The 25278-nt window shown below is 46.3% G+C and overlaps 1 protein-coding gene across 2 annotated transcripts in view; it reads left to right on the forward strand.

Moving 5' to 3' along the window:
* SLC36A4 (solute carrier family 36 member 4) overlaps positions 1-25278 on the forward strand; it is a 174735-nt gene that overhangs the window by 87630 nt on the left and 61827 nt on the right. Inside the window, exon 11 of one of the 2 annotated variants that reach the window (XM_083170136.1) lies at positions 5937-6057. The exons of the other annotated variant lie outside the window; for it this stretch is intronic. Coding sequence (XP_083026262.1) covers positions 5937-5983 — 47 coding nt within the window. The 3' untranslated portion in view covers positions 5984-6057. Of the gene's footprint in view, positions 1-5936; positions 6058-25278 lie in introns of those variants that run through there. 2 annotated transcript variants of the gene reach the window in all.

The following is a 25278-nucleotide window of genomic DNA, read 5'->3' on the forward strand; positions in this document are numbered from 1 at the left end:
GATATGACACGTGTATATTGCGTGCGACTGAGTCTGTGTAGAGAAGAACGGATCTTGTATTGTAAAAAAAAGATGCGGCTATTGTATCGTAGCAGTTCATGTACAGACTCAGAGACTCAGGCGCACACAGATATACAAGTGTCCTATATCACATTACTCCACATGCGGCTATGGTATCGTAGCAGTTCATGAACAGACTCAGAGACTCAGTCGCACACAGATATACAAGTGTCCTATATCACATTACTCCGCACAATCTCCACGTGTGTCCTAGTTGCATTGTGTTGCGACTAAACATTTTTAGCAAAAAGTGCTCCCAATGCTAGAAGAATTTCACAGGACCTGGCACAACAAAGGGGTGATTCAGGCCGGATTGCTAAGGTCTGAATTTGCCCCTGGTCCCAATGTGGTTGGGGGTTGTGCATTCGCAAATATGCGCATTTGCAAGCCCCTCAGAGCGAATGCCTTCAGCGAGTTTCACACTTGCTGGGGCATTTGCTCACTGATGGGCAGGCAGGGGGAAGGTCGATGGGGTCCGCACAGAGTTTCATGGGCGGGCCCATAGAAATGCTGGGTGGGCATGTCCATGATGATGAACGGCCTTGAAATGATTTTTCCTCCTCTGTGGTGTCTCAGATCTCCGAGCGCCCTGTGCGGGAGGCGTGTTGGCAGCTGACATCCTCCGCTGTCGTTAGCTGCCCACCCCCCGCACTGCGTCACTGGGCCATTACCATGGAAATGCCCAGCCTTTTCATGGGAAGGTCCATGAAACACTGGGCATTCCTATGGGCTGTGCCCCCTGACTCCACCCCACCCCACTTCATGAACATGCAGTTCACCCTTCCCACTCGCGCCAAGATTCTGCACATGTGCAGATGCTAAAAATGAGTCCCCGATTAACTCAGAATTATCCCCCAAAGGAGGTTTCAGACAATCAGGTGCCCGATCATCGATGTTCAACCTGTACTGATGAGGATCACTGATACTTTTTTTTTCTTTGTCCACCATGCGGTCCTTTTTCTGCCAAACCGAGGACAAGGCGTAAATGTCCGGCCTACACACTTAATTTAGGGTACTTGTTTCCTAGCAGGGCGCCACTAAGGAAATTGCTTAGTGGACTATTCTGCGTCGGAAAATCACAGCGCATCGCATGGGCCATTTTAGTGCCGTGCGATGCAATGCGTTTTTTTTTTATGTCATTTATTCACTTCTGTGTTGGCCCCGGGGGATCGCATCGCATCGCACCTCCTGCAATATTGCATGCGATCACATGCAATTTTATAGGATGCGATGCCATGCCATTAGCTATACACTTGTATGAGATACAATGAGCTTTTAGTGACCCCCTCCACTATCCACGCCACCCCGAAGCATGGCGAACGGTGGCGGAACGCGTCCTACCGACCTTTTCATACCTCCACTATCCACATCGGCGTGAAGTTGATTCTATATAGTGTGGCGAGCCACTGAGCTAGAAGCTGCGCTAGCCACACTTCGGGCTCGGTGGCTCGCTGTGCTCGCCACACTATATAAAATAAACTCCACGCCCACGTGGATGGGGGGGGGTATGAAAAGGTCGGAGGACACGTTCCACCGCCCCTTGCGGGTCTCGCTGCGCTCGCCACGCTTCGGGGTGGCGTGGATAGTGGGGAGGTCACTAAAACCTCATTGTATGTCATACAATTGTATAGATAATGGCATGGCATCGCACCCTATAAAATCGCATGCGATTTTGCGGTAGGTGAGATGCGATGCGATCCCCCAAGGCCAACACAGCAGTGAATGAATAACACTAAAATGGCCGATGCGATGCGATTTCACTACGCTAGCGTACGTAGGAAATCTGGGCGCCCTGCTAGGAAACAAGTACCTAAATTAGGCCTTTTTTAATGTTCCTTTTAATGGCCTTTATATATTAGTTTGACATTTATCATCTGTACTGTACTGAGCCCTATTGTTATATAATGTAAGTGGATATTATAAATGCAGCGTTTTTCCGAACCATTCTTAGTTATAACAGTTGCCTTACCATCACCCATCTAGCAACAGGCCAAAAATCAACTTCAGGGAATCATTTTTACCTCTGAAAAATAATTAGTCTCGGAGAAAAATGAATTCACATCCACGGCTGATTGACAGCAATGCTAGCAAGGGTTGGCTGGCGGAAACAGCAAGGTGCTACGCATCCTAAGAAAAGTCTGGATTGTATAAGTAATCTGGGAAGCTGACCTCGGTGTAACACTTCTCATTTGTATTCAGTGTTGGTGTAAAACATCCTGAGGGATGTCGATTCTTTGCCCTCCTATATGGAAATGTGTCTGGCTCAGCTTTGTATCGCTTAATGCTTATTACTTAATGGTGCCTTTCAAATCGTCCGGTAACTGCGCAGGAAATGTCTTTTTTACGTGGCGTGAATACAGAAAGTTACAGGTTAGTGCTTATTTGTAAGCCATGATTAGCAGATTTTATAGTTTCTTATCTTTTAATCGCAAGTTCCTTGTCACTTCCCAGATGTGTGCTAGTAATGTGAGATTAGCCTGCCATTTCCTCCTTACCATCTTGGTCAATGTGAATTATCTGTTGACCGTCAAATGCTGAAAGATTCAGGGGGCCAACTGTAAAGGTGCCCATACACGGTGCAATTGTTGGTTGCGATGAGATGCGCGCTCCCGTCACACACCTCATCGCACAGCTCAAAAAGTAAATGTGCTGCACGTACTTTTTGTACTAGATATCATCTCATTTCATTGCATTGTAAAACCGATGCAATGCGATGAGATGCGATATTGTATACAATAAATCACAGAATGTATAGGTGGGCTTCTCAGGAAAAGGGGGCGGAAGATAAGTAGATAAGTAGTAAAACCAATCCTAAGGATAAATGACAAGCAATTACCCTTTTTTAGGGGATTTTTTTTTTTCATTCTCTGTCCTTTCAGAAATCATCCTCACCTTTTCAAAATCTCTTTTAAGGAATGGTTTACAAATCAGTGTTTCACCCTCACAGCATGTCATGTTATGACGGGATGCGGTTGATATCCCAGCGGTCAGGATTCTGGTGTTCATTTTACTGATGCCAGCATCCCGACTGCCCGCCCAACACCGGTACTGGAACTCCGATCAGGATCGGTATGCATTCAGGGCAAGCTAGCGGGCGGCTGGGTAAGGGGAGGGTTAGGTTTAGGTACTAGTGGGGGCACTCAGGGTTAGGCTGTAGGGAGGGGAAGGTTAGGATTATGCTGCAGGGAGAAGGGGGTTAGGTTTAGGCACCTATAAGGGGGGGGGGGATTTTAGTGTTTGGCTGGAGGGGGTGGGGGTATTAGGCGGACTAGCATCACTCTGCAGGGGGGGGTGCTTGAGCTAACCAAATGCTTACTGTTCTGATACAGTGTCCATTGATATGCTACAAGATATCCATGTTGTGTCTCACATATCCATTGGCTAGAGAGTGTGGAAGGAAGTGTTGGGGCATTGGTCAGAGAGTGTGAAGGGATGTATTGGGGCATTGGCCAGAAGGTGTGGAGGGGAAGTACTGGGACATTGGGGCATTGGCTAGAGAGTGTGGTGTGAAGTATTGGGGCAATGGCCAATGAGTGTGGAGGGGAAGTATTGGGACATTGGCTAGAAAGTGCGGTGGGAAGTATTGGGGCATTGGCCAGAGAGTGTGGTGGGAAATATTGGGGCATTGGCTAGAGAGTGTAGTGGGATGTATTGGGACATTGGCCAGAGAGTGTGGTGGGAAGTATTGGGGCATTGACCAGAGTGTGGTGGGAAGTATTGGGGCATTGACCAGAGTGTGGTGGGAAGTATTGGGGCATTGACCAGAGTGTGGTGGGAAGTATTGGGGCATTGGCCAGAGCGTGTGGAGGAAAGTATTGGCACATTGGACAGAGAGTGCAATGGGAAGTATTGGGGCATTGGCCAGAGCATGTGTGGTGGGAAGTATTAAGGCATTAGCCAGAGAGCGTGGTGGGAAGTATTGATGCATTGGCCAGAAGGTGTGGAGGGGAAGTATTGGGGAATTGGCCAGAGAGTGTGGTGGGAAGTGTTGGGGTATTAGCCAGAGAGTGTGGTGAGAAGTATTGGGGCATTGGCCAGAGCATGTATGGTGGGAAGTATTGAGGCATTGGCCAGAGGGTGTGGTGGGAAGTATTGGGCATTGGCCAGAGGGTGTGGTGAAAAGTATTGGGACCTTGTCTAGAGAATGTGGAAGGAAGTATTCTGGCATTGGCCAAAGGGTGTGGAGGGGAAGTATTGGGACATTGGCCAGAGGGTCTGGTGGGAAGTACTGGGACATTGGCTAGAGAGTGTGAAAGGAAGTGTTGGGGCATTTGCCAGTGGGTGTGAAAGGAAGTATTGGGGCATTGGTCAGAGAGTGTGAAGGGATGTATTGGGGCATTGGCCAGAAGGTGCAGAGGGGGAAGTATTGGGGCATTGGCCAGAGAATGGAGAGGGGAAGTATTGGGGCATTGGCCAGAGTGTGGTGGGAAGTATTGGGGGCATTGGCCAGAGTGTGTGGAGGGAAGTATTGGCACACTGGCCAGAGAGTGCAGTGGGAAGTATTGGGGTATTACCCAGAGTGTGATGGGAAGATTAGGGGTATTAGCCAGAGAGTGTGGTGAGAAGTATTGGGGCATTGGACAGAACATGTGTGGTGGGAAGTATTGGGGTATTGGCCAGAGAGTGTAATAGGAAGTATTGGGGCATTGGTTAGAGAGTGTGGATGGAATTATTGGGGCATTGGCCAAAGAGTGTGGTGGGAAGTATTCGGGTATTGGTCAGAGAGTGTGAAGGGATGTATTGAGCATTGACTAGAGCAGGCATTCCCAACCACGGTCCTCAAGGCACACCAACAGTGCAGGTTTTAGTGATATCCAGGCTTCAGCACAGATGGTTTAATCAAAATAACTGAGGTACTTATTAAGTCATCTGTGCTGAAGCCTGGATATCACTAAAACCTGCACTGTTGGTGTGCCTTGAGGACCGTGGTTGGGAATGCATGGACTAAGGAGTGTAATGGGAAGTTTTGGGGCATTGGCCAGAGAATGTGGTGGGAAGTATTGGGGTATTAGCCAGAGAGTGTGAAGGGAAGTATTGGCCAGAGAGTGTAATAGGAAGTATTGGGGCATTGGTTAGAGAGTGTGGTTGGAATTATTGGGGCATTGGCCAAAGAGTGTGGTGGGAAGTATTGGGGCATTGGCCAGAGCGTGTGGTGGGAAGTATTCGGGTATTGGCCAGAGAGTGTGAAGGGATGTATTGGGGCATTGGCCAGAGAGTGTGAAGGGATGTATTGGGGCATTGACTAGAGCAGGCATTCCCAACCACAGTCCTCAAGGCACACTAACAGTGCAGGTTCTAGTGATATCCAGGCTTCAGCACAGATGGTTTAATCAAAATAACTGAGGTACTAATTAAGTCACCTGTGCTGAAGCCTGGATATCACTAAAACCTGCACTGTTGGTGTGCCTTGAGGGCCGTGGTTGGGAATGCATGGATGTGATGGGAAGTTTTGGGGCATTGGCCAGAGAATGTGGTGGTAAGTATTGGGGTATTGGCCAGAGAGTGTGAAGGGATGTATTGGGGCATTGGTTAGGGAGTGTGGATGGAAGTATTGGGACATTGGTTAGGGAGTGTGGAGGGAAGTATTGGGGCATAGGCCAGAGAGTGTGAAGGGCCAGGCCAAACATAGAGGGAAGAAATAAGGCTATCACCATATAGTGAGGAAGGAGGTCATCTGGGAATGTGTGCTGAATGTGTACCTTTTTGAAGTCATTGGTTTATATTACATTTAGAGTTTATCAGGGCCGGACTACTGATTTGTGTATTTGTTGCCTGTATTTTTTTTTTTATAAAAGTTAAAATATGAAAGAAAATAGGATAAATTGCAGGATGTGACTGTGAATTAATTCCAGTGTTTGAACCTTTCTCCATTTCAGGTTTATTGATACAGGAGCTGGGAATAAACATGCGTTTTAAAAAATAAATTGATCGTCCTCATTTAAAAAAAAAAAAAAATCTAAGTGAAGTGTTTGTAATTTGAATATTAATGGCTTCTATTGGTTTTCATTTACGTTGCCTTTGAAATATTTTGATTACTTTTATGAGTTTTGTTGTTTTTGTGCCTAGAAAATAAAGTTCTGAATTGGAACACGTTCAGTACAGTAATTTTTATTGCGGTTTTAATTAAAGCTAACATGAAAAGGTGAGGGACGGCTTGCTGCTTTGTCGTAGAGGATTGAGATAGGTCTTTTCAGAAATATATAGAAAAATACATACCACCACCACCAGCTACACCCCCCTCCCCACCCCTCCTCTAGATCAGAGAAAGTGGTTTGTGTCTACTGCTTATGTCTCCACTACCGTTGCACTACCTAGTAAATTAATTATCTTGTTTTACATGAGCAGAAAGTTGCAGTGGATACAGAGCTATCCAATCACGTGTGTTCTTTTAGAATGAAAATAAGTAGTTCTGATTATATAGCTACATGGCTGAAAGTCACAGGCTGTAGCCAGGAAAATAAAGGCGGCTACTATCTGACCGTAGGAGGCGGTTGTTGGCCATGCTGCCAGGGTCCCAGCATTTGTGCAATGCAGTTAAAAGGCGTTGGACCTGCCGAATGCTAAGTATCTGCAACCGTACTAAACATGCCCAAAAGCCTGTTTTTTCTGGGCCGCATCGGCTAGAGCACAAAGAAGCCAGCTAGGGCTGCACCGTATAGCAAGGAATGGCTTCCTACAGGAAGCCCCTTCCCTGCCTATTTTAGCCTGGACTGACAGTCCCAGAGATAGGAAACGCCTCCCAATAGGACTACATTACTGCGGGTGACTGGCAGGTTGGACTTCCAATAGGAAGTCACTGTCAGTCACAGTGAAGCCAGTGCAGTCTCACGGACTGCATCTGGTTTTACTAAGGCTGAGCAAGATGGCGGATTTTCCTTGGGGGGCTGCAGTCCTGTAGCCTATAGGTAAAATACCCCACTCTAACGCAAGTTCATTCAATCTCTGCCTCGCCTCACATTGGCCCTTATTCTAGTTGATTCGGACGGATGCGTATTTCGGACAGGAACCGAGTGTTCTTAGCCCCGCCTACTGTACGATCGCTCACACCGTCCAAACGCTGTAAGACGCAGAGCGAACGGACCGCAAGTGGATGTTTCGTGTGAACACCTCCTCCATCTGTGGGAACCTCCCCCATCCTCCAATGGTCGCTGACCATCGAATGTTGGACCGAGCGGTCAGACAGCACCGAGTGCTCCAGACCACTCGGACATGTTTCCGTATGAAAGCAGGGATATGGGCGGGCAGCTGGCATCCGGCTATGTCAGCTGTCAGCCCCCCACACAAGCGTCATGACCGCATTACCATACGTACGCACAGCGTTTTCATGGGAACGCCCATGAAACGCGGGGCGTACGCATATGGTAATGAGCCCAAACAGCCCTTCACAACCCTCTCCACCCCCTGCTCGGACGGTTCCGACTGATCATTCTCTGCACGGAACTCACCGCGTGTTCGGTCGTGCGAGCCGTTCGCACATGCGCAAAAACCAAACATCGGCCATCCGACCGCACACGCAGCGGTCCGAATCAATCAGAATAAGGGCCAATGTCCTGGAGTCTTCATACAGTTCTACAACACCTGGAAAACCTCAAGCTGGCTGCTGTATGGGACCATAGTCCTAGCAATACAATGAAGATAAAAACAAGTAGAAAAAACCCATCCTGTTTCCACTGAATTATTTATTTGATACATCAGTAGTGTACAATAATCCTATACAACTAATGTATGTTATGCACAAGTTGTGCTTCCCTGCATATCTAAACACATGATCCATATTTTCATATCCGTTCGGGAACCTCGTTTAAATTAAACGGCTTTATCGCATTGTAAATTCTTTCCGTGCCTCCGAAAAAAGTATTGTAAAGCAGATTATAGAAATGAATACAATATGCAATTTAGCAAATTTCTCTGGGCTTCAGGTATGCTCGCGCCTAACTAAACAATATTGCCGCTGGTTTATCAGCTTGCACATATAAAGGCATTCCTGTTCAATACTGCGCCCATTATACTATATCAATATCGCTCTCTAAGGGAAATTAAATTGGACATTGGAACGGTCGGTGAATGTGTAAAATATTGTGCTGGCAGGGAGATTTGTTGAACGGCAAAGCAATGGATTGCATATCTTCATTTGCACTGACAATATAGACTCCTATGTTGTCCATACTGTAAATAACAAACTTTTCGGGATGATTTTCTGGTAATCGCCGATGTTTGTTTACCTCTTTTCAACAATATTAAGGGAAAGTTACCGATCCACTGTAACTTGTTTTTAATAAAATCCTGCAAATCCCATTACACTCACCTGTACTTCTCTAACAGGGTATCCGAAAGTTAGTTTGACACCATATGGTCAGCAAGGTGGGGTGTGGTATATGGTCCTGACAGTCGGGATCCCAACAGTCATTAGCCCAATGTTGGGATCCCGACTGGCCGGACTCAGACAGCATGGCAAGCTCAACAAAGCCCCTTGTGGGCTCGTCACGCTGCGGGCACGGTGGCTCGCTATGTTCCCACCTATTCTATTCTCCCTCTATGGGGATCGTGGACCCCCTTGAGGGAGAATAACCGGTGGCCGTCGGGACCACGCGTGTCGGGAAACTGTCCAGCACCCACAAGGTGAAACGGTCAACTGTTTCAAGGGATCTAAACAAGTGTTTTGGGGGAATTTTCTAAAAACTTTTAAAACTTTTTCATTCTTTGGGGGATATTCAATCTCGCAGTTCAGTATTCGATCCTGGCTGGGACTCGCCATCACGGCCTGGACTCGCCTGTTACAGACCCGCCTCTCTATGGAGTTATTGTAAAAAAAACAGCCATGGATTGTCAGGTCCGCAACCGTTTTTCGTCAAAATGGCCACGTTTTTGTTGATCAACGGACTTTCCGTCACCCAACAACTGGGACATTTAACCCCTTCAGTGGCAATCCCGAGAATTTTCCGGCCTGTGCCTCAGTGTCCAGTCTGGCAAGCCTGGAAATTTCTCGGGATCACTCTCGATCCTTTCGGACCACAGCCCTCTAACGATTGCCACTCCGCAATTTACACACTCGAGAACTTTGAGTAGAGTAGAGGACCAATTTCATGCGTCAACCTAAGCCCTGTCAACCTTTAGTGGTCAACTTAATGTAGAGATAGAGCCACCGGCGATGCACTCCTGGCTGCTGGCGTGCCAGCGGATGCGCGAGTGCCTCACATGCTCACGCGTCCATTGCTGTGAATAGAGTGCACGAGTGTCACAGACGCACCACAATCGCCGGCGCACCTTGGTAAATGGGGTGCCGAGAGCTGGCTGGATGACTGCGGCTACATCTGTATGTTGTCCTTCATCTATCAACATAGCGACGGTATCCCAATAGCGAATGGATCCCTAAAAGTATTTATAGCCTTTATGAAGGACTACATTATGGATGACCGGCGGATGCCGTCGGTTAGAATACAGACGCCGACATACCAATAGAAAGCATGGGTCTCTAGTCTTCTCTTTATTTGGGCTTTTATTTTGCAAATCCTCAATGACGGTCCATCCTACAGGAATTTGTTAATTTTTTAATTATTTTTACGGGATCTGCAAATAATGTACAATAATTAAGTGTTTAGGGCAAAAATACAGTATAACCAGGGCTATTTTTCAGCAGGCTCCAGCAGGAACTGAGGGCCTTATTCTAGTTCACTCTTTCTGACAAAATATTTCTTAGATGGACAAAACCATGTGCACTGCAGGTGAGGCAGGTGTTACTTGTGCAGGGATAATTAGATTTGGGTGGGGTTTTACACCTGCAGTGCACATGGTTTTGTCCATCTAAGAAATATTTTGTCAGAAAGAGTGAACTAGAATAAGGGCCTCAGTTCCTGCTGGAGCCTGCTGAAAAATAGCCCTGAGTATAACCAAAATGTGGTCAATGCGGTTGCACACCCACCAATCTTGCTTTTATCAAGGATCAATGCGGTTGCACACCCACCAATCTTGCTTTTATCAAGGACTGTGAAGAGAGAGGGGGGGGGGGGGGGCATTCTGTTCTGTAGAGGCGACATATGATTGGTTGTAAGTTATGCTTGTGTCAACTGATGTGTTCTCAGGAAGCAATTTAATGATGAAGACCCTACAATACAGACCTGTTGGAGCAGCTCAGTCGTGATGGTTGTTCTGCACCTGGTGGTGTTTTGACCCTAGGTTTATGAAGGAACACCTGTAGCTTACACAATATATTGAGCTCAAGAATATAGAATATCATTTATTTATTTCAAATTATTTGATAGAACTCCATCATTATTTAAAAAAAAAAAAACGGGAACTAGCATAAAGATGTTTTCTGGGACCCAAGCAGTCGCAGGGATGACTCTTGACATGCCCCTCTTGGCGTGCCATGTCCCAGGCATTGTGGCCATGAAAAATATAACAAAGGAGAGGCAGAGAGATGACCGGCTCCTGCTGCAACTGTCTCTGTGCAGTTCAGCACACTGACTGAGCAGCATGTGCTGAGCTGGGGAGGGAGGCTGTGCTGCCGCGGAAGCCTGCCATATCTCACCCCACAGCCAACTCCCTGCAACGGGGGAGCGGGATCCGGGCTAGGATAGGATGTTGTCTATAGCAATCAGATTCTGCTTTTTATTTAGCACCTTCTAGAAGATAATAGAATTTGATTGGTTGCTATGGGCAACATCCAATCTTCAATAGAACTCCCATCTTAGTAAATTTACTCCGGAGAGTGGTGTTACACTGTCAATAAGATGCAAACTGTAAAGTAAAAGATGGTACAGATTGCGGACCCCAGAGCGCCTCAGTCGCAAAGAGTGTCCTGCGCTGCATGGTAGCATGTTTAAGGTGACTGCCAGATGGCTGTGACAATGTAACTTACTGATGGAACCATTACTTTATGTACATTGTACTACAGCGCCAGCTGGGCAGCCTAAAGCCAAAGGGGGGTTATTGAATATATGCCAATATTTCCAGACGGGAAATATTGGTAACTCACCTATTCAATAATATACCATTATCGACAGCATTGAAGGCTTTCAGATCAAACTTTTAAAGTCGGATCTGTTTTGTCGTAAATGGCCGCGGATTGTCAAACTCATAGCCGTTTTCCGGTAGATTGAGTACCGAGTGTCGATGTACTGTTGTACATGTGTATTAGCCTAGGGCACCTGGAACCTTTAATCAGGCCCTGACAGTGATGCAAGGTTGCTATGACACAATTCTCTCTCCCTGAGACCAAATTACATCCTAATTAGCTTTATTACGTTTTGGTTGAGCATATTTCATCTTTCCGAGCATTATTACTGGCCCAGGTCCATCTTTCTAGGAGGAAACTGGGCCGGCGCCACCACTAGGCAGCCTTAGGCATTTGCCTAGGACGCCGGCCACTGGAGGGCGGAAGTTGGAGCAGCTGTCCCCCCCTCCACCCCTATCGCTGCCCCCCGTGGAGTGACGCGCCAGGCTGGGGTGAGTCCGCAAGAGCATTCCCAACCCCCCCCCCCCCCCTGTGTACCAGCTGCCCGACACCCCCCTCCCCCGGCTACTAGCATGCCCGGCACCCCCCCTCCGTGTAGCGGCCGCCTGACTCCCCCCCTCTCCCGGCTACTATGTAGCACAGTAGTCGGGTTTGACGCACGCCCGGCACCCGCTCCCCCCCCCCTCCGTGTAGCAGCCGCCCGACACCTCTCCTCCCCCGGCTACTGTGTAGCACAGTAGCCGGGCCACCGCACACTCGCACCCCCATCCTCCGTGGACCGGGTGAGCGCGGGGGCGCATCGGTGCCTTGCACATTATTAGTGGGTACATTACCGCTTACTAGACATCACTGTATTATTGAGCAGATGACAGTCGCTGGGGCCACATTACAACCAGATTTATGGCGTAGTACTTTGCTGGGCGTTCCTAGAATTTATTACACCTTCCCATTCCACCCCCTAAGCTCAGACCTCAGTCTCACGCCCCCCCAACATTTCTCATATTCCGCAACACTTTTATATGACTTTGATGCTAATCTGTTGAATTGATCCCTCTCTAGTCTTGACTTTTATTCATTCTGTAGTTTAAATATATAATTGAGCTACAGCGAACACAGGAGCCATAATGTATAATTCACCGTTGTTTATCTTCATCCCATAATCTGTTTCAAGTGTCGTGAGTCAAGGATCATTTTATCCTTGAGAAGGTTCCACATGGCAGCTATTAATGGACCATCAACTTCAATATAGAAAAGTCGAAACCTCTTACCTTGAAGCATTACATCTGTGATTCTATGTCTCGTTAGGTGATGTTATGACGTGGGCTAAGTCGATTAATTAGATATTTTTATCCCCTTTTACAAACAAATTGGCGTTCTTCGGCTCGATGCTTCAGTAAAACGATTTTACGATCAAGATGATTTTTCTTCGTTTTGCACTGGGTACGCTCCTCGCTCATGCCACCAGATGTAGCCGGGAATGATGTTGTCAGAAGATCAACAATAGCAATTTCGACATTCGTAATGTAAACCGCAATGTCGACCGTTATGATGACAGGTGAAAAAGTCGACATTTGGGTTAGGCTTCGAATAAGGAAAGGTTTGTGTTGGGGGAAATACAATTACTATTAACGCTTGAGGAGTGCACGTTGGACCTGGAACTGAAAATTACATGACCATTGGGACCTGGAAGATTGGGCAGGAGCCATCAGTAGATGTTAACTCACCACTGGGCCACCATTTAATCACATTTAATCACAGTCAACGTGATGAAAGCCAGTTCAACCCTTTCAGTTCCCCGGAGCATCTGCCATTGGGGCAGATGCTCCGGGGAACTGTTCTGGGTAACTGTTCTGCGGAAGGGTTTTGAAAGTCTTTATCCACTTAAGGCGGAGCAAGTTTGCAGGAGAAATACAGGCAGCGTGGACTGGAACCTGGAGAGTGGTGCTGGCTGTACCCAGGGGCGCTGGCACGTCAGCCAGGCCCCGATAAAATTAAGGGGGTGTTGCCTTTTGGGAGCCATGACCCCTTGAAAAAAATGAGAGGGAGAGAGATTACATGCTGCAGCTCTCTCTCTCCCCAGCTCAGCAACACGGTGCTGAGCTGGGGAGAGAGGCTGTCCTGCGGCAGCTTGTCATCTCTCTCCCCACTGCCTGGCTCTCCCTGCAACAGGGTCCAGCAGACCCAGGCCTGGGTAAAAAGTACCCCCACCCCCCTCGATGTCACTAGCTTTTCCAGGGAGGTGCATTGGTAAAAGTCACAGTTAGGAAGTGCAGTTACTCTCATTTATGAACAGGTATTTATTAATATCCCCAGATAATTAAATATTCACTATGCAATGTAAATGTAATATCAAAGCGCAGGTGCTATCGTGGCCCACTGTGCACAGCAGCAGTGTAGCGGATTTGTAATACATTGCATAATGAACATTAATTATCTTTTTTTTTGTAACAATAAAACAAAAAACACATCTAAGATGTAATGTATGTAATTCACTGCTCAAGGGGAGCGTGGTGAGGGGTGCAGAAATATCAGTGACAACCGTATCTTCCCAATTGGGCAGAATTTCCGCGCTGCTTTGATTCCTCCGTATGCCAGAAAGTGCTGTTTGTCTTGCACATTGTCACCGTTTGATCTAAAACCTCCTAAAAGCAAATCTGTGTTTGTCTCTTCCCACTGATAACTGCCGTTGCCCCTTGTCTCCTTTCAAAATGACACGACTGTGAGACTGATGGAAGGTTTGGGAACCTGTGTGTTGTTTTTATTACCTACTGTGCTTGGGAAGCCAATTTATGCTTTTGGATGTTATTATGCAGCGCAGCCAGGCAAAACGCTGTGTTAAATATATATTTGATCTTGGCTCTGTAACCCAGCCTATATTTCTCTGCCTGCAATTAGAGTTTATGGATATTCGTGATGTAACTTTGTAATTGTGGAGTTCTGTCGTGTTCCGCACCTTCTAGATACACTTGAGCCACATCTCCGTGTAACAGTCCCTTAGAGACAGACAGACGCAGCCTCTGGGACACTTAGACCCCCTCTCCTTCTTTCCCAGTAACATCAATATTTAACAGAGTGCTTATGGTCGAGTCCCAGCAGCATAGTGACTGCGGAGGTGCATGAAAGCAAGCTTACGGATTTCTTATAAGGAATAGGGACCTTATTCTGGTTGACTCGCAAGGCTGCAAATTTCGCAGCCTTTGTGAGTCCAACAGACGTCCCCCCCCCCCGCACGCTGCAATACACCACGAATTCCCGTACGGCTGCAAATGAATGCATAATTATCCATTCGCAGCCGGGGAGAAATCTGCTAGGTGCGAGGGGGACGGCGAACATGTCGTTTGCCGTGCCAGCTCGCACCCTGCGTCTGAACACGTGCAGAAATGCTTAGGCGCAAAACCTCGGTCGCTCAGGGGACCGAAGCATTTAGAATAACCCCCTAAGCCTCAATACATGACTATGAAACTAGCTGCCAATGTGACAGATTCTCAGAGAGGTATTGGGGGGTATTCAATGTCAGGCGCTATTTCTGACGGGGGAAATAGCACCCGCTGCCTATTGAAGGCTGCCATTACCGACAGCAGTGAAGGCGGATTTCGACAAAACAGATCCGACTTTAAATTTAAAAAAAAAAAATCTATTTGGATCTGTTTTGTCGGAAACGGCTGTGGATTGTTTAATTCATGGGCATTTCTCGACATCCTGCAGCTGTTTTCGCCGACACACCCACTTTTCGACACTCGACAGGTGGAACATTGAATTCCACCTGTCGAGCAGAGCAAAAATGGTCCAGGATTCCGAATGTCGTAACAATCACAATCCAAGTTTGAATACCCCCCATAGTGTATTATCTTTTTATTTCCATCTTATTTTCATGGCAGCCCCCCGGAAGCCTATCACTGACAGTTGCAGTTTTGCAAAGCTGCAACTACCTCTGAATCCCATTTAAATTTACTAAAAAGAGGAGTTGTATTAAAGGGGTGTGGATCGTATTGTTGACACCACTTAGGTCGACAGTCATTAGGTTAACACCTTTGAGTCGAGAGGGGGCAAGGTCGACAGGTGTCTAGGTCGACATGGGTGAAGGTCGACAGGTGGCAAAGTCGACATGGGTTTAGGTCGGCATGGGTTAGGTCGACATGGTTTGTTTTTACTGCTTTTTGACCCGAATGTCGACACAGTCAACATGTACACAGTTGAAAGTCACCTTGCATCGCTCTCTACGCTCGCAATTCTTCGGGGCAGGGGCACTATTTTATTCTCCCACCACGCCCTAGTGGATGGTAGGGCATGAAATACCGCCTGTCGGCACATGTTGGCTCAAATAACAGGTCAAAAGGTCGACATGTTTTTTTTTTAGTGTCGACCTAACCCATGTTGACCGAACGCTATGTCGTCCTAAAACCATGACAGCCTTGTCCCATGTCGACCTAGACACCTGTTGACCTTGCCACCTGTCGACCCAACGACTGTCGACCTAAGTGGTGTCGACAATACGACCGTATCCCCTATTGAAGATGGGATGTTGGTTTCATAGCAACCAATCAGAATCTACTTATTTATTTGGCACCTTTTAGACCAGGGGTGGCCAAACCTGTCCTCAAGATCTACCAACAGTTCATGTTTTTCAGGCCACCTGTGGATCTATAGTAGGAATGAATGCAGCAGGTTTGAAAATGTGACAGTTAGTAATGACAACAGCTGTGCAGCAGCTAGGTGATCTGGTGCACCGCATTCTGCAGGAGACTCCCTGACATAGCATCAATCTCCCTCATTAGTCTAGCAATCTCCCTCATGTCACCTAGCCCACATTACACTGTTACATCCTAGTTGCCTCCCCTCCTGCATTCTGCAGGAGACTCCCTGACATAGCAGAAATCTCCCTCATTAGTCTAGCAATCTCCCTCATGTCACCTAGCCCACATTACACTGTTACATCCTAGTTGCCTCCCCTCCTGCATTCTGCAGGAGACTCCCTGACATAGCAGCAATCTCCCTCATTAGTCTAGCAATCTCCCTCATGTCACCTAGCCCACATTACACTGTTACATCATAGTTATCTCCCCTCCTGCATTCTGCAGGAGACTCCCTGACACAGCAGCAATCTCCTTCTCTCCCTCATTAGTCTAGCAATCTCTGGGAATGTGACAGTTAGTAATGACTACAGCTGTGCACCAGCTAGGTGATCTGGAAAACGTGGACCGTTGGTAGATCTTGAAGACCGGTTTGGCCAACCCTGTTCTAGAGGATAATAGATAAAATCTTATTTGTTGCTTAAGCAACATCGCTTCTTCAATAGATTCCCATCTAAGTAAATTTACGCCTAAAAAAATCACATAAGTCATGGTTCCAATCGAAGTCGGCACGTTACAGTGAGGGGTATTCAACGTGTGGCTCTCCAGTGGCTGAAGAACTACACATCCCAGCATGCCCTGCTGCAGCTTCGCTAGTAGAGCATTTGTACTGTAAGTGCTGAATTTTGACCACCCCTGTGTTCTCCATAGAAGCAATGCTTTAAACATTGATATAAATAAGAGTTCTATAGAATCTTTCCAAACTTAACTTTGATCCAAGCTGAAGCCATTTTTGATTTCATTTCAAATTCATCTGACAGGGGACCGCAACCTTTTAACACTAATAAATTGAAGTTAATTAGTTTCTGGATTTTAAGATTAAATTGTGTGTTTTTGTTCTGTCCTGCTGTTACACTGTACGTGCTCTGTATTGAATTCAGTTACGCTTTATGTAAAGGAATTTTATCCTCCAATTGGTTGAGTCCCCTGAGTTCTAGGTTGAAGCTGGAGGAAATAGGAGATTCTGCAGGAGTTTGTTTATCCTGTCCGTAACACTTCCATAGCAGCGATTATCCACCAATCACTGCCGCAGTTTATAAACGGCCATTATTTATTAGTATAACATTGTCTGAGAAATCTCATCTGCTGAATTATCGTAGGTGGGAATGCTAATTTAAATCACGCTACACAAGAGAATATTGATAATAACCTTGGGTGGGGTTTAGACCGGTCTTAAATCTGTAATTACTAACCAGCATTGTATGCGATTAAAAAGGAGCAAATCTGTAAACTGTTTGAAGAGATTTGCTCAGTAAAAGGGCCTACACACTGGGAGATGCTAAAGCGTTCCGAGCAATGCTACATCACCCAGAATCCTTCAGCAAGATCGCTCAGCACACAGCAATATGTCAGTGCTGTGTGTTGAGCGATCTGTCAGGGACAGTCTATGCTATGCTTGTGCATTATAACCATAGCTGCCTACCCTCCTGAATTCTGCAGGAAGCTCCCTTAAATACCAGCAATCTCCCTCTCTCCCTCATTAGTCTAGCAATCTCCCTCATGTCACCTAGCCCACATTACACTGTTACACCATAGTTACCTCCCATTTTGCATTCTGCAGGAGACTCCTTGACATACAGTAACAGCAATCTCCCTCTTTTCCTCATTAGTCTAGTAATCTCCCTCATGTCACCTTGCCCACATTACACTGTTACAGCATAGTTACCTCCCCTCCTGCATTCTGCAGGAGACTCCCTGAAATAGCAGCAATCTTCTTCTCTCCATTATTAGTCTAGCAATCTCCCTCATGTCACCTAGCCCACATTACACTGTTGCATCATAGTTACTTTCCCTCCTGCATTCTGCAAGAGACTCCCTGACATAGCAGCAATCTCCCTCTCTCCCCCATTAGTCTAGCAATCTCCCTCATGTCACCTAGCCCACATTACACTGTTACATCATAGTTACCTCCCATCCTGCATTCTGAAGGAGACTCCCTGTAATAAAAGCATCATAGTTACTTTCCCTCCTGCATTCTGCAAGAGACTCCCTGACATAGCAGCAATCTCCCTCTCTCCCCCATTAGTCTAGCAATCTCCCTCATGTCACCTAGCCCACATTACACTGTTACATCATAGTTACCTCCCATCCTGCATTCTGAAGGAGACTCCCTGTAATAAAAGCAATCTCCCTCTATCCCTCATTAGTCTATCAATCTCCCTCATTTCCCCTAGCCCACATTACACTGTTATATTTTTTGGGAAAAAAGGAATGAGAGACAGATACAGTTACATTGAATCATCAGCACCATTTCCCAGCACTTTACCAAGTACAGTATCTCTTACTAACTGCTTTGGGGCTCATCTACATTTGGATATAAGTCATAATAAAAGATTCCTCTCAGATGTAGCAGTACACACCCACGCTTCTAGGTGCCACGTTCACAATCTCTTTTCACAGTCTCTCCAACTAGACACGCCCCTTTCCATATATGGAACTAAACACGCCCTTTGGGTGGAGCAAGACACGCCCCCTCAATGGGGTGCCCTGCAAAATTCTATTACCAACTATAATCTCCCTGAAACTAGTTTTCAAAAGTAGTCAAGTATGCACTGGGAGCATAACCTAGATCCAGCATTCGCCTGTAGCGATGTCAGCGCTGAACGATCTGGTAAAGGTAGTTAGATATTGACAGTAATGTATTGTACATTGGTTGGTCCGTAAGGTTCTGTCAAAATATGTAGCAGAAAATCCCATTAAAGTCTCCAAACGATTTATACACCAGGGACCAGGTCGCGAGTGAGTAACGTTGTGACATCCAGAGGTAGATATTTGGTGACGTACTAATGGCCCAGACAACCACTTACTATGTCTGCTAATTAGTTTGTGCACGGCCAATCGGGGAAAAAAACATCTCTTAGACTGGAAACGGTCATTATGTTGTTGCAGCGGATGCAGTCACGGGGGGTTGCAGTGGGCAAAATTAGCTGCCCGGGTCCATCCAGAGGCCAGGACCCGGGACAGACAGCACCCCCCTATTGGCGGCCCTGCCTATCAGTACATCCATCAATGGCACAATCAGCAGACCAGAACGGGGAAATCTCTTCAGCAAGCCACCAGGAGCAGCAGATTTCTTGCCATGTGTGGTCTGCTGTAGATAAGGGCCATTAGCGGTCACATCTGACCATCTAGGTGACTCTATGTGATGTTTGGCAATCTCTATAAAGGTTGTTCAAAGGGAATATTACTAGTTACATATTGGTAGCGCTAATTTGATGTTTATTTTCCACGTTACAAGATTCAAAGAATATTTTCTGTTTTGAAGTCTGCTAATTACTTTGTCACTTTTGTCACATTGACCTCCTCCCAAACTTTTGCGCACACTTCCTGGGAACTCTGGGTATTTTTAGCACAAGCTGAACCTCTCTCCTCACACTCGGAGTGAAATGTTTGAATAATTCAGCACCAGTAACTTGTTTGATTGTTTTAGCCGCCAACCTCTGCCAGCCGGTGCATGTACCTAGAACAGTTCTTCACCTCTGCCAGCTTTCTCCTATGCCTCCTGTCAGTCACGGCTGCCCGGAAACTGTGGGCATGTGATAATGGTGCCCGGGTGTGACCCACTGAAGGGGTACATCAGAGGGTGGGGGCACTTTCTAGCTGGCGAAATAAGTATCTAGATGAATATTAATCAGTGCTGTAAGTCTGCTGTTCAGTGTGACTTCTTACTTATCGCAGAACCAGATGCAATGTGCAAAGGCCTTATAATAGTCTATATAGAATAAATTCATATTTAGGGATTTGGTTTCCTGAACAGGAAACCGGGATATTGTTCCAAGCTTCAGTATGTATTGGCCGTGTCTGAAGTTAATTATAAGTTTTTAAGATTTTAAGTTTAAATTGTTTTGTTTTCAGTTCCACTGTTATGTAGCCTGTACACTTAGTAGATATTGCATGCAATCATTCCATTTCGACCACATCTGTTCGATAAATCGAATGATTGTATGCACATTTTAGGGACCATGCGACACAATCGTATGTGCTGCACATAATATCTATTATGTGGTTTTAACTACATGCGATCGATCTAATGCAATCAGCGCGGGGGGGGGGAGGCCTAGGGTGCCAGGATATGGGGGGGGCGCCACCAAGTCCCCCTATCAAAAAATAAAGGATGTCTATGAGGATCCTTGTTGTACCTAAAGCAGGGGGCTGCTGTGGAACTTCTAAGACTTCACCTCCATACTTTCCCTTGAGGCATACTTTGCAGCTGCCTCATTGTAGTCTGTTGTGTGTGGCAAAGTGGGGCCTCCAGGGAAAGCAGGGGACTTGCCCACCTGTTTGGAGCCTCCCTGCCATTCCAGAATGTTAGGCAAGTATGCTTTTAAGGGGTTGGAAAGTGGTTAGGTTGAAGGTTTGCGTAGGGTGCTGAGAAGCCTTACACCGGCCCTGCACGTCAGCCATGCCATTGTAGACATAATGCTTGTGTTGACCTACCAACCCGGTCGACCTTAGCCATGTTGACATATTTCAGGTGTCAGTCTAAGCCCTGTCGGCCTTCAATGGTTGATCCAATGCATGTGGAACTAATGACCGTATCCCCTGTATAGAACCAGATACGTGCATATAAGAATATATACACGCAACTGAAATTGGGAGGATATAGGATGTGATATATGGTGAATGGTAAAGGTGTATCTATAGCACGCAGGACCCCCAGGGGACAAAGAGTAATCACATTATACCCTGCACCTGTATATACTTACTGGTGTGTCCTCTTGCGTTTGTTACCACGATACCACAGGTCATTTGCGCTGCAGCTCTGATTACAGGTAATAGATTGTAAGTGCGCAAATCTGGGAGAATAAAATAGTGTGCCGAGCGCAGCGATGCACCGTGCCCGAAGCATGGCGAGCGATGCCAGGGGACGCGGTGCTACGTTTTAGTGTTTATGTTGACTGTTTTGACATTCTGGTTAATAAAAAAATACATGTCATCTTTTTCAATATCGACCTTACCCATGTCGACCTGATGACCATGTCGACCTTACCCATGTCGACATAATGACCCTGGCGACCTTCCTGCATGTCTACCTTAACTCATGTCGACCTAAATGTATGTTGACCTAATGGTGTCTACCTAATGCTTGTCAACCATGATGCTGGTGACCCAATGATCCATACCCGGGTATTGGCACATCTGCGTTACCGACGTTCCCAGGAACAAGGCTTACAGTATGTGCACAGACCCAGAGTACACTGTGCTGCCTGAGAGGGAAGGGGGGGGGGGGGGGGGTGTCTGGAGGCAGCCTGCACATGGGCCTCTCCTATCTCAGTCCTTCCATTTTATAGCAATACAATGTGTGAAATTATTATTTATATTTAAAGATTTCTAATAAATATTTAGCAAACAGTATGGTACCTCTAGTTGTTAAGGTCCGTACTAAGTAGGGATGCCAATCCCGAGGCATTTTTTTTCAATCCCGGGAATCGGGATTGAAAAATGCTCAATCCCGGGGATCCCGGGATTGGCATCCCCAATAAGAAAACCACCCCACTCTCCCCCACATTGTCTTACTTTGAGCGGCGCAGGCGGCAGTAGAATGGACGGAGGCTGATGGTGTGACGCCGGAGGTACCCTAGGTTTGTCACAGTGACACTCTGTTCTCTGCTGCACAGTCCAGTCGGGCGGCGAGCGGGTTCAGTGCTGCGGCCTGTGCAGCGTGACCCATAGGTCACGCTGCGCAGGCCGCAGCTCTCCACCTCCGGTGTCACAACAACTCGCTCGCCGCCTGACTTCTCCCGGACGCACACAGTCACAGTGGCAGGAGGCAACATCTTAGTGAAGACTGGAGCTCCGGGACCGGTAGTACAGAGCGGCGGTGCGGGGGCATGTTCAGTTGGCTGCACAGCGTGATGCACAGCGTGACCTCTGACCACGCTGCACGTCTGAGCTGCACAGGGAGGAGCTGGGCAGCGTCTGAGCGAGTTCATTTTTCATGCATCATTATACAGGAGTGTGATGTATATATTAAACTTATTACTTGTTTAATTGATCTGCACTATGCTTGTGTCTATTCTCTCCCCTTATTTATATTAGGGGAGATCCATATTCATTGGTTCCTCTTGTGAAAATTGTGGACCAGAAAACTGCATCCTAAAAACCACTAAGTATTACCGTGTTTCCCCGATAATAAGACACTGTCTTATTTTTTTTCCCCAACAAAAAACATCATAGGCCTTATTTTCGGGGTAGGGCTTATTTTAAAGTATCATGCCCCCAGTCCTTCTTACACAGCCCTCATTCCTTCTTTTAAAGTAACATGCCCCCGAGTCCTGCTCCTCACCAACAATACAGCACTTTTCAGTTCTTCTTCTTGTTTTCCGCATGCGCCACTGCTCCCTCCGTGTACAGCAGCCGCGTGATGTGCGCAGTGACGTCACGCGCTGGGTGCAGTGCATCCCTGGGACCGGGAGCTGCAACAGCTTCTACGGTACAGTAGAAGCCTGTACAAGCAAGGCGGCGGTGAAGGGGGTTAGCGGGGGTGGAGATGGGGTTACAGAAGTTAGTGCACCCACTCGGCTTAGGTAAATTTTGATAGGGCTTATTTTCGGGGGATGTCTTATTTTGGACCAGTGTCCAAAATCTGGGGTAGGGCTTCTTTTCGGGAAGATGTCTTATTATCGGGGAAACACGGTATGTTTGCGCACTAAGTCATCAGCATGTGTAGCTAGTTGCTTGTCTCTATCCTATAGTTACCTTTGAGCACTATCCCTTCATTTTACACTCCTTTCTTGCACATTGTATCTGTTTGAGTAAATATCTGGTGTTTTTTACCCTGTGTAATTTGGGGATTAGCTGCATAATTGGTTTAATTGCGTTCACCTTATCAGACTACTATCTACATGGTATTTTCTAGGCTCTGCCAGATTAATCATAGTCATAAGTCATACATGCCTAGGTCCCCATGATTGTAGGGGTGTTCAAGCCATTAGATGGACAGTGTCTAGGTCAACTATTATTGGTCGACATGGGAAAAGGTTGACATGAGTTTTTCATGATTTTTTAAAACTATGTCGACAGACACAAAAAAAGAAAAACTGATGTTGATTTTTTTTTCCGACCGTTTGACCATGTCAACACGAGTTTTTCACTTTTTTGTATTTTTTGACATCGAATAAGTATATTGCGGCCCCTCGCATGGCTCACTGCACTCGGCACACCATTATATTCTCCCTCTATGCCTATTGGGATGGTAAAGTATTAACAAGTCGGTTTAAAAAACAAAAATCATGAAAAACTTATGTCAACTTAATGTATGTTTACCTTTCTCATGTGACGACCATTTGCCTGTTGACCGATAGTGGTTGACCTTTTGACTGTTGACATAATGACCAGATGCCATTCGAGCAGGGGTGAGCTGATGCTTCTTAGGCAACAGGTAGAGAGTGCTGCACATCTGCTCTGTTTGTGAATTACACACAATCAGAGCAATGAGGCAGCATTCCAACCTGCCTCCAGACAGTGAACGGCTATCAGCATGTTGATTGGTGGATGGCTGCAGCTGTCTTCCAATCAGAACGCTCCCAATCATTCAGTGTGTGCGAGGAACATGCGGTTAAGATGGCCCTGGGTATACTGTATCACATCTAACAAGCTGTAGTGCGCATCTAACAACAAAGGAAGCCGTGTCACACAAATTGTAACGTTTTGTAGAGGCTCATTTAGCTTAAAGGGCAGGTGGTCAGACTTGGCATTAATCCTGACTATAAGTATGCTGCCCATCTGTAGCAAATCCAGGCCAACTAAACCGCTTCATTAGAGATGGAGAAGCAGGCGTAGAATACGTAACACTCAGACTTGTAAAAATAACTTTTGGAACATTCAGTCCCACACTAAAAACAGTAACATCATGTTAGATTAAATGTCTCATATTTTGAAAACCATTTCAATTGATATTCATTTTAGATGAGAACCTTTGGGAGATAATATTTTTTAATCTGTGTATCCACTTCATCAGTGCCTGCGGAAGTTTGTCTTTTACTGTCTTAAATCCCAATGTTTCCAATTAGTTTTTAATTGCTAGGTACCCCCAAACTTTTTTCTAAGCAATTATGAACTTTCTTAAAGTGCAATAGGATGAAATAATTATCCATCCCTTCGCTTATACAGAATGTTATCCCAGGAGAATCTTGTAGTGCGACCTTTACAGAAAAATCCACTGATACAGTCAATGAAATAAATAACATATTTAGAATGACAATTAATAATTAATGCCTCTTAAAAGCATGTCTGAATTTTTGTGAGGTTGTCACTATTAGGTAGTGCAGTTTCCCCAGAAGGGCGATGGTGAATATACGTAACCCTATCAGGATAAGGGAGCCGAGCACAATGAATTTATCATAATCAACCAATCAGCATGCACTATGCAAATGTAGTGACTGGAAACATCGCATCTGGGCTGCACATCCATTTACAAAGCAAGCAGTGCTGCTGAGAGGCTGGCCAGGCCCTAGTGACATTTTAGGGGCGTGGCCTAATCACAGGCCATGCGTGGGCATGCTCCCGTTAGTGAAAAAAAACTGAGTTTAAAAAAGTTTTGGAGCAGGGGAAGCCAGGGAGCATCTGTGCCAGGGGCATCTTGGACTCTGCAGTACAGCACACCCCAGCGTGTGCCCAGGAGGCATCAGTCCTGGGTAATTAGTAACTGCCCTGGCCGTGGCAGCAATCACAGGACCACAGAGATGCCCAGAGCAGCCAGTGCTCTCCCCAACACCCGCTGCACAGGGACAACAGCAAGCTGTGTGCAACAATGAGAGCAATTATTGGGCACCACACAGAGGGCCAGATGCCCCATGCACACTTTGGCACACCCACACACAGAAAGTGTTATGTTACTGCGCTATGCTTGTTTCAGCAGCATATATGCGCAGGTTTAGGAAAGATTTGAAGCGCTTGTATAAAAATGATAAAATATTAATAAAGTGTTTGAACAATTGAACAATTTGATTGCCTGTAGGGAAAATGGGTGGGTTAAAGGATAAAAAAAGCTTTTGCTTCAAATATTTACAGCGCTTCTTATAGATTAGCTGTGGTTGGGTATGAGTATCTTTGGTTTTGGGGATCACGCACTTGTGTACAGGCCTACACTGTCCCTACAATACCTTTGCTCCGTTTGCGGGGATTAGTGTGGCGCTGTCACCGCTGTTGTTATCTGCGTCTTCATCTTCTAAAGGTGCCCATACACGTTACAATTATTGTATACAATATCACATCTCATCGCATATCGGTTTTGCAATGAGATCAGATGAGATGAGATCTAGTACCTAAAGTATGTGCAGCACATACTTTTTGTACTAGATCTCATCTCATCTGATCTCATCGCAAAACCGATATGCGATGAGATGTGATATTGTATACAATATTGTATACAATAATTGTAACGTGTATGGGCACCTTAAGTCCTCCGTCTTC

This window comes from Crinia signifera, chromosome 2 (assembly GCF_055691185.1).
Source record: "Crinia signifera chromosome 2, ASM5569118v1, whole genome shotgun sequence".
Taxonomy (NCBI): Eukaryota; Metazoa; Chordata; class Amphibia; order Anura; family Myobatrachidae; genus Crinia; species Crinia signifera.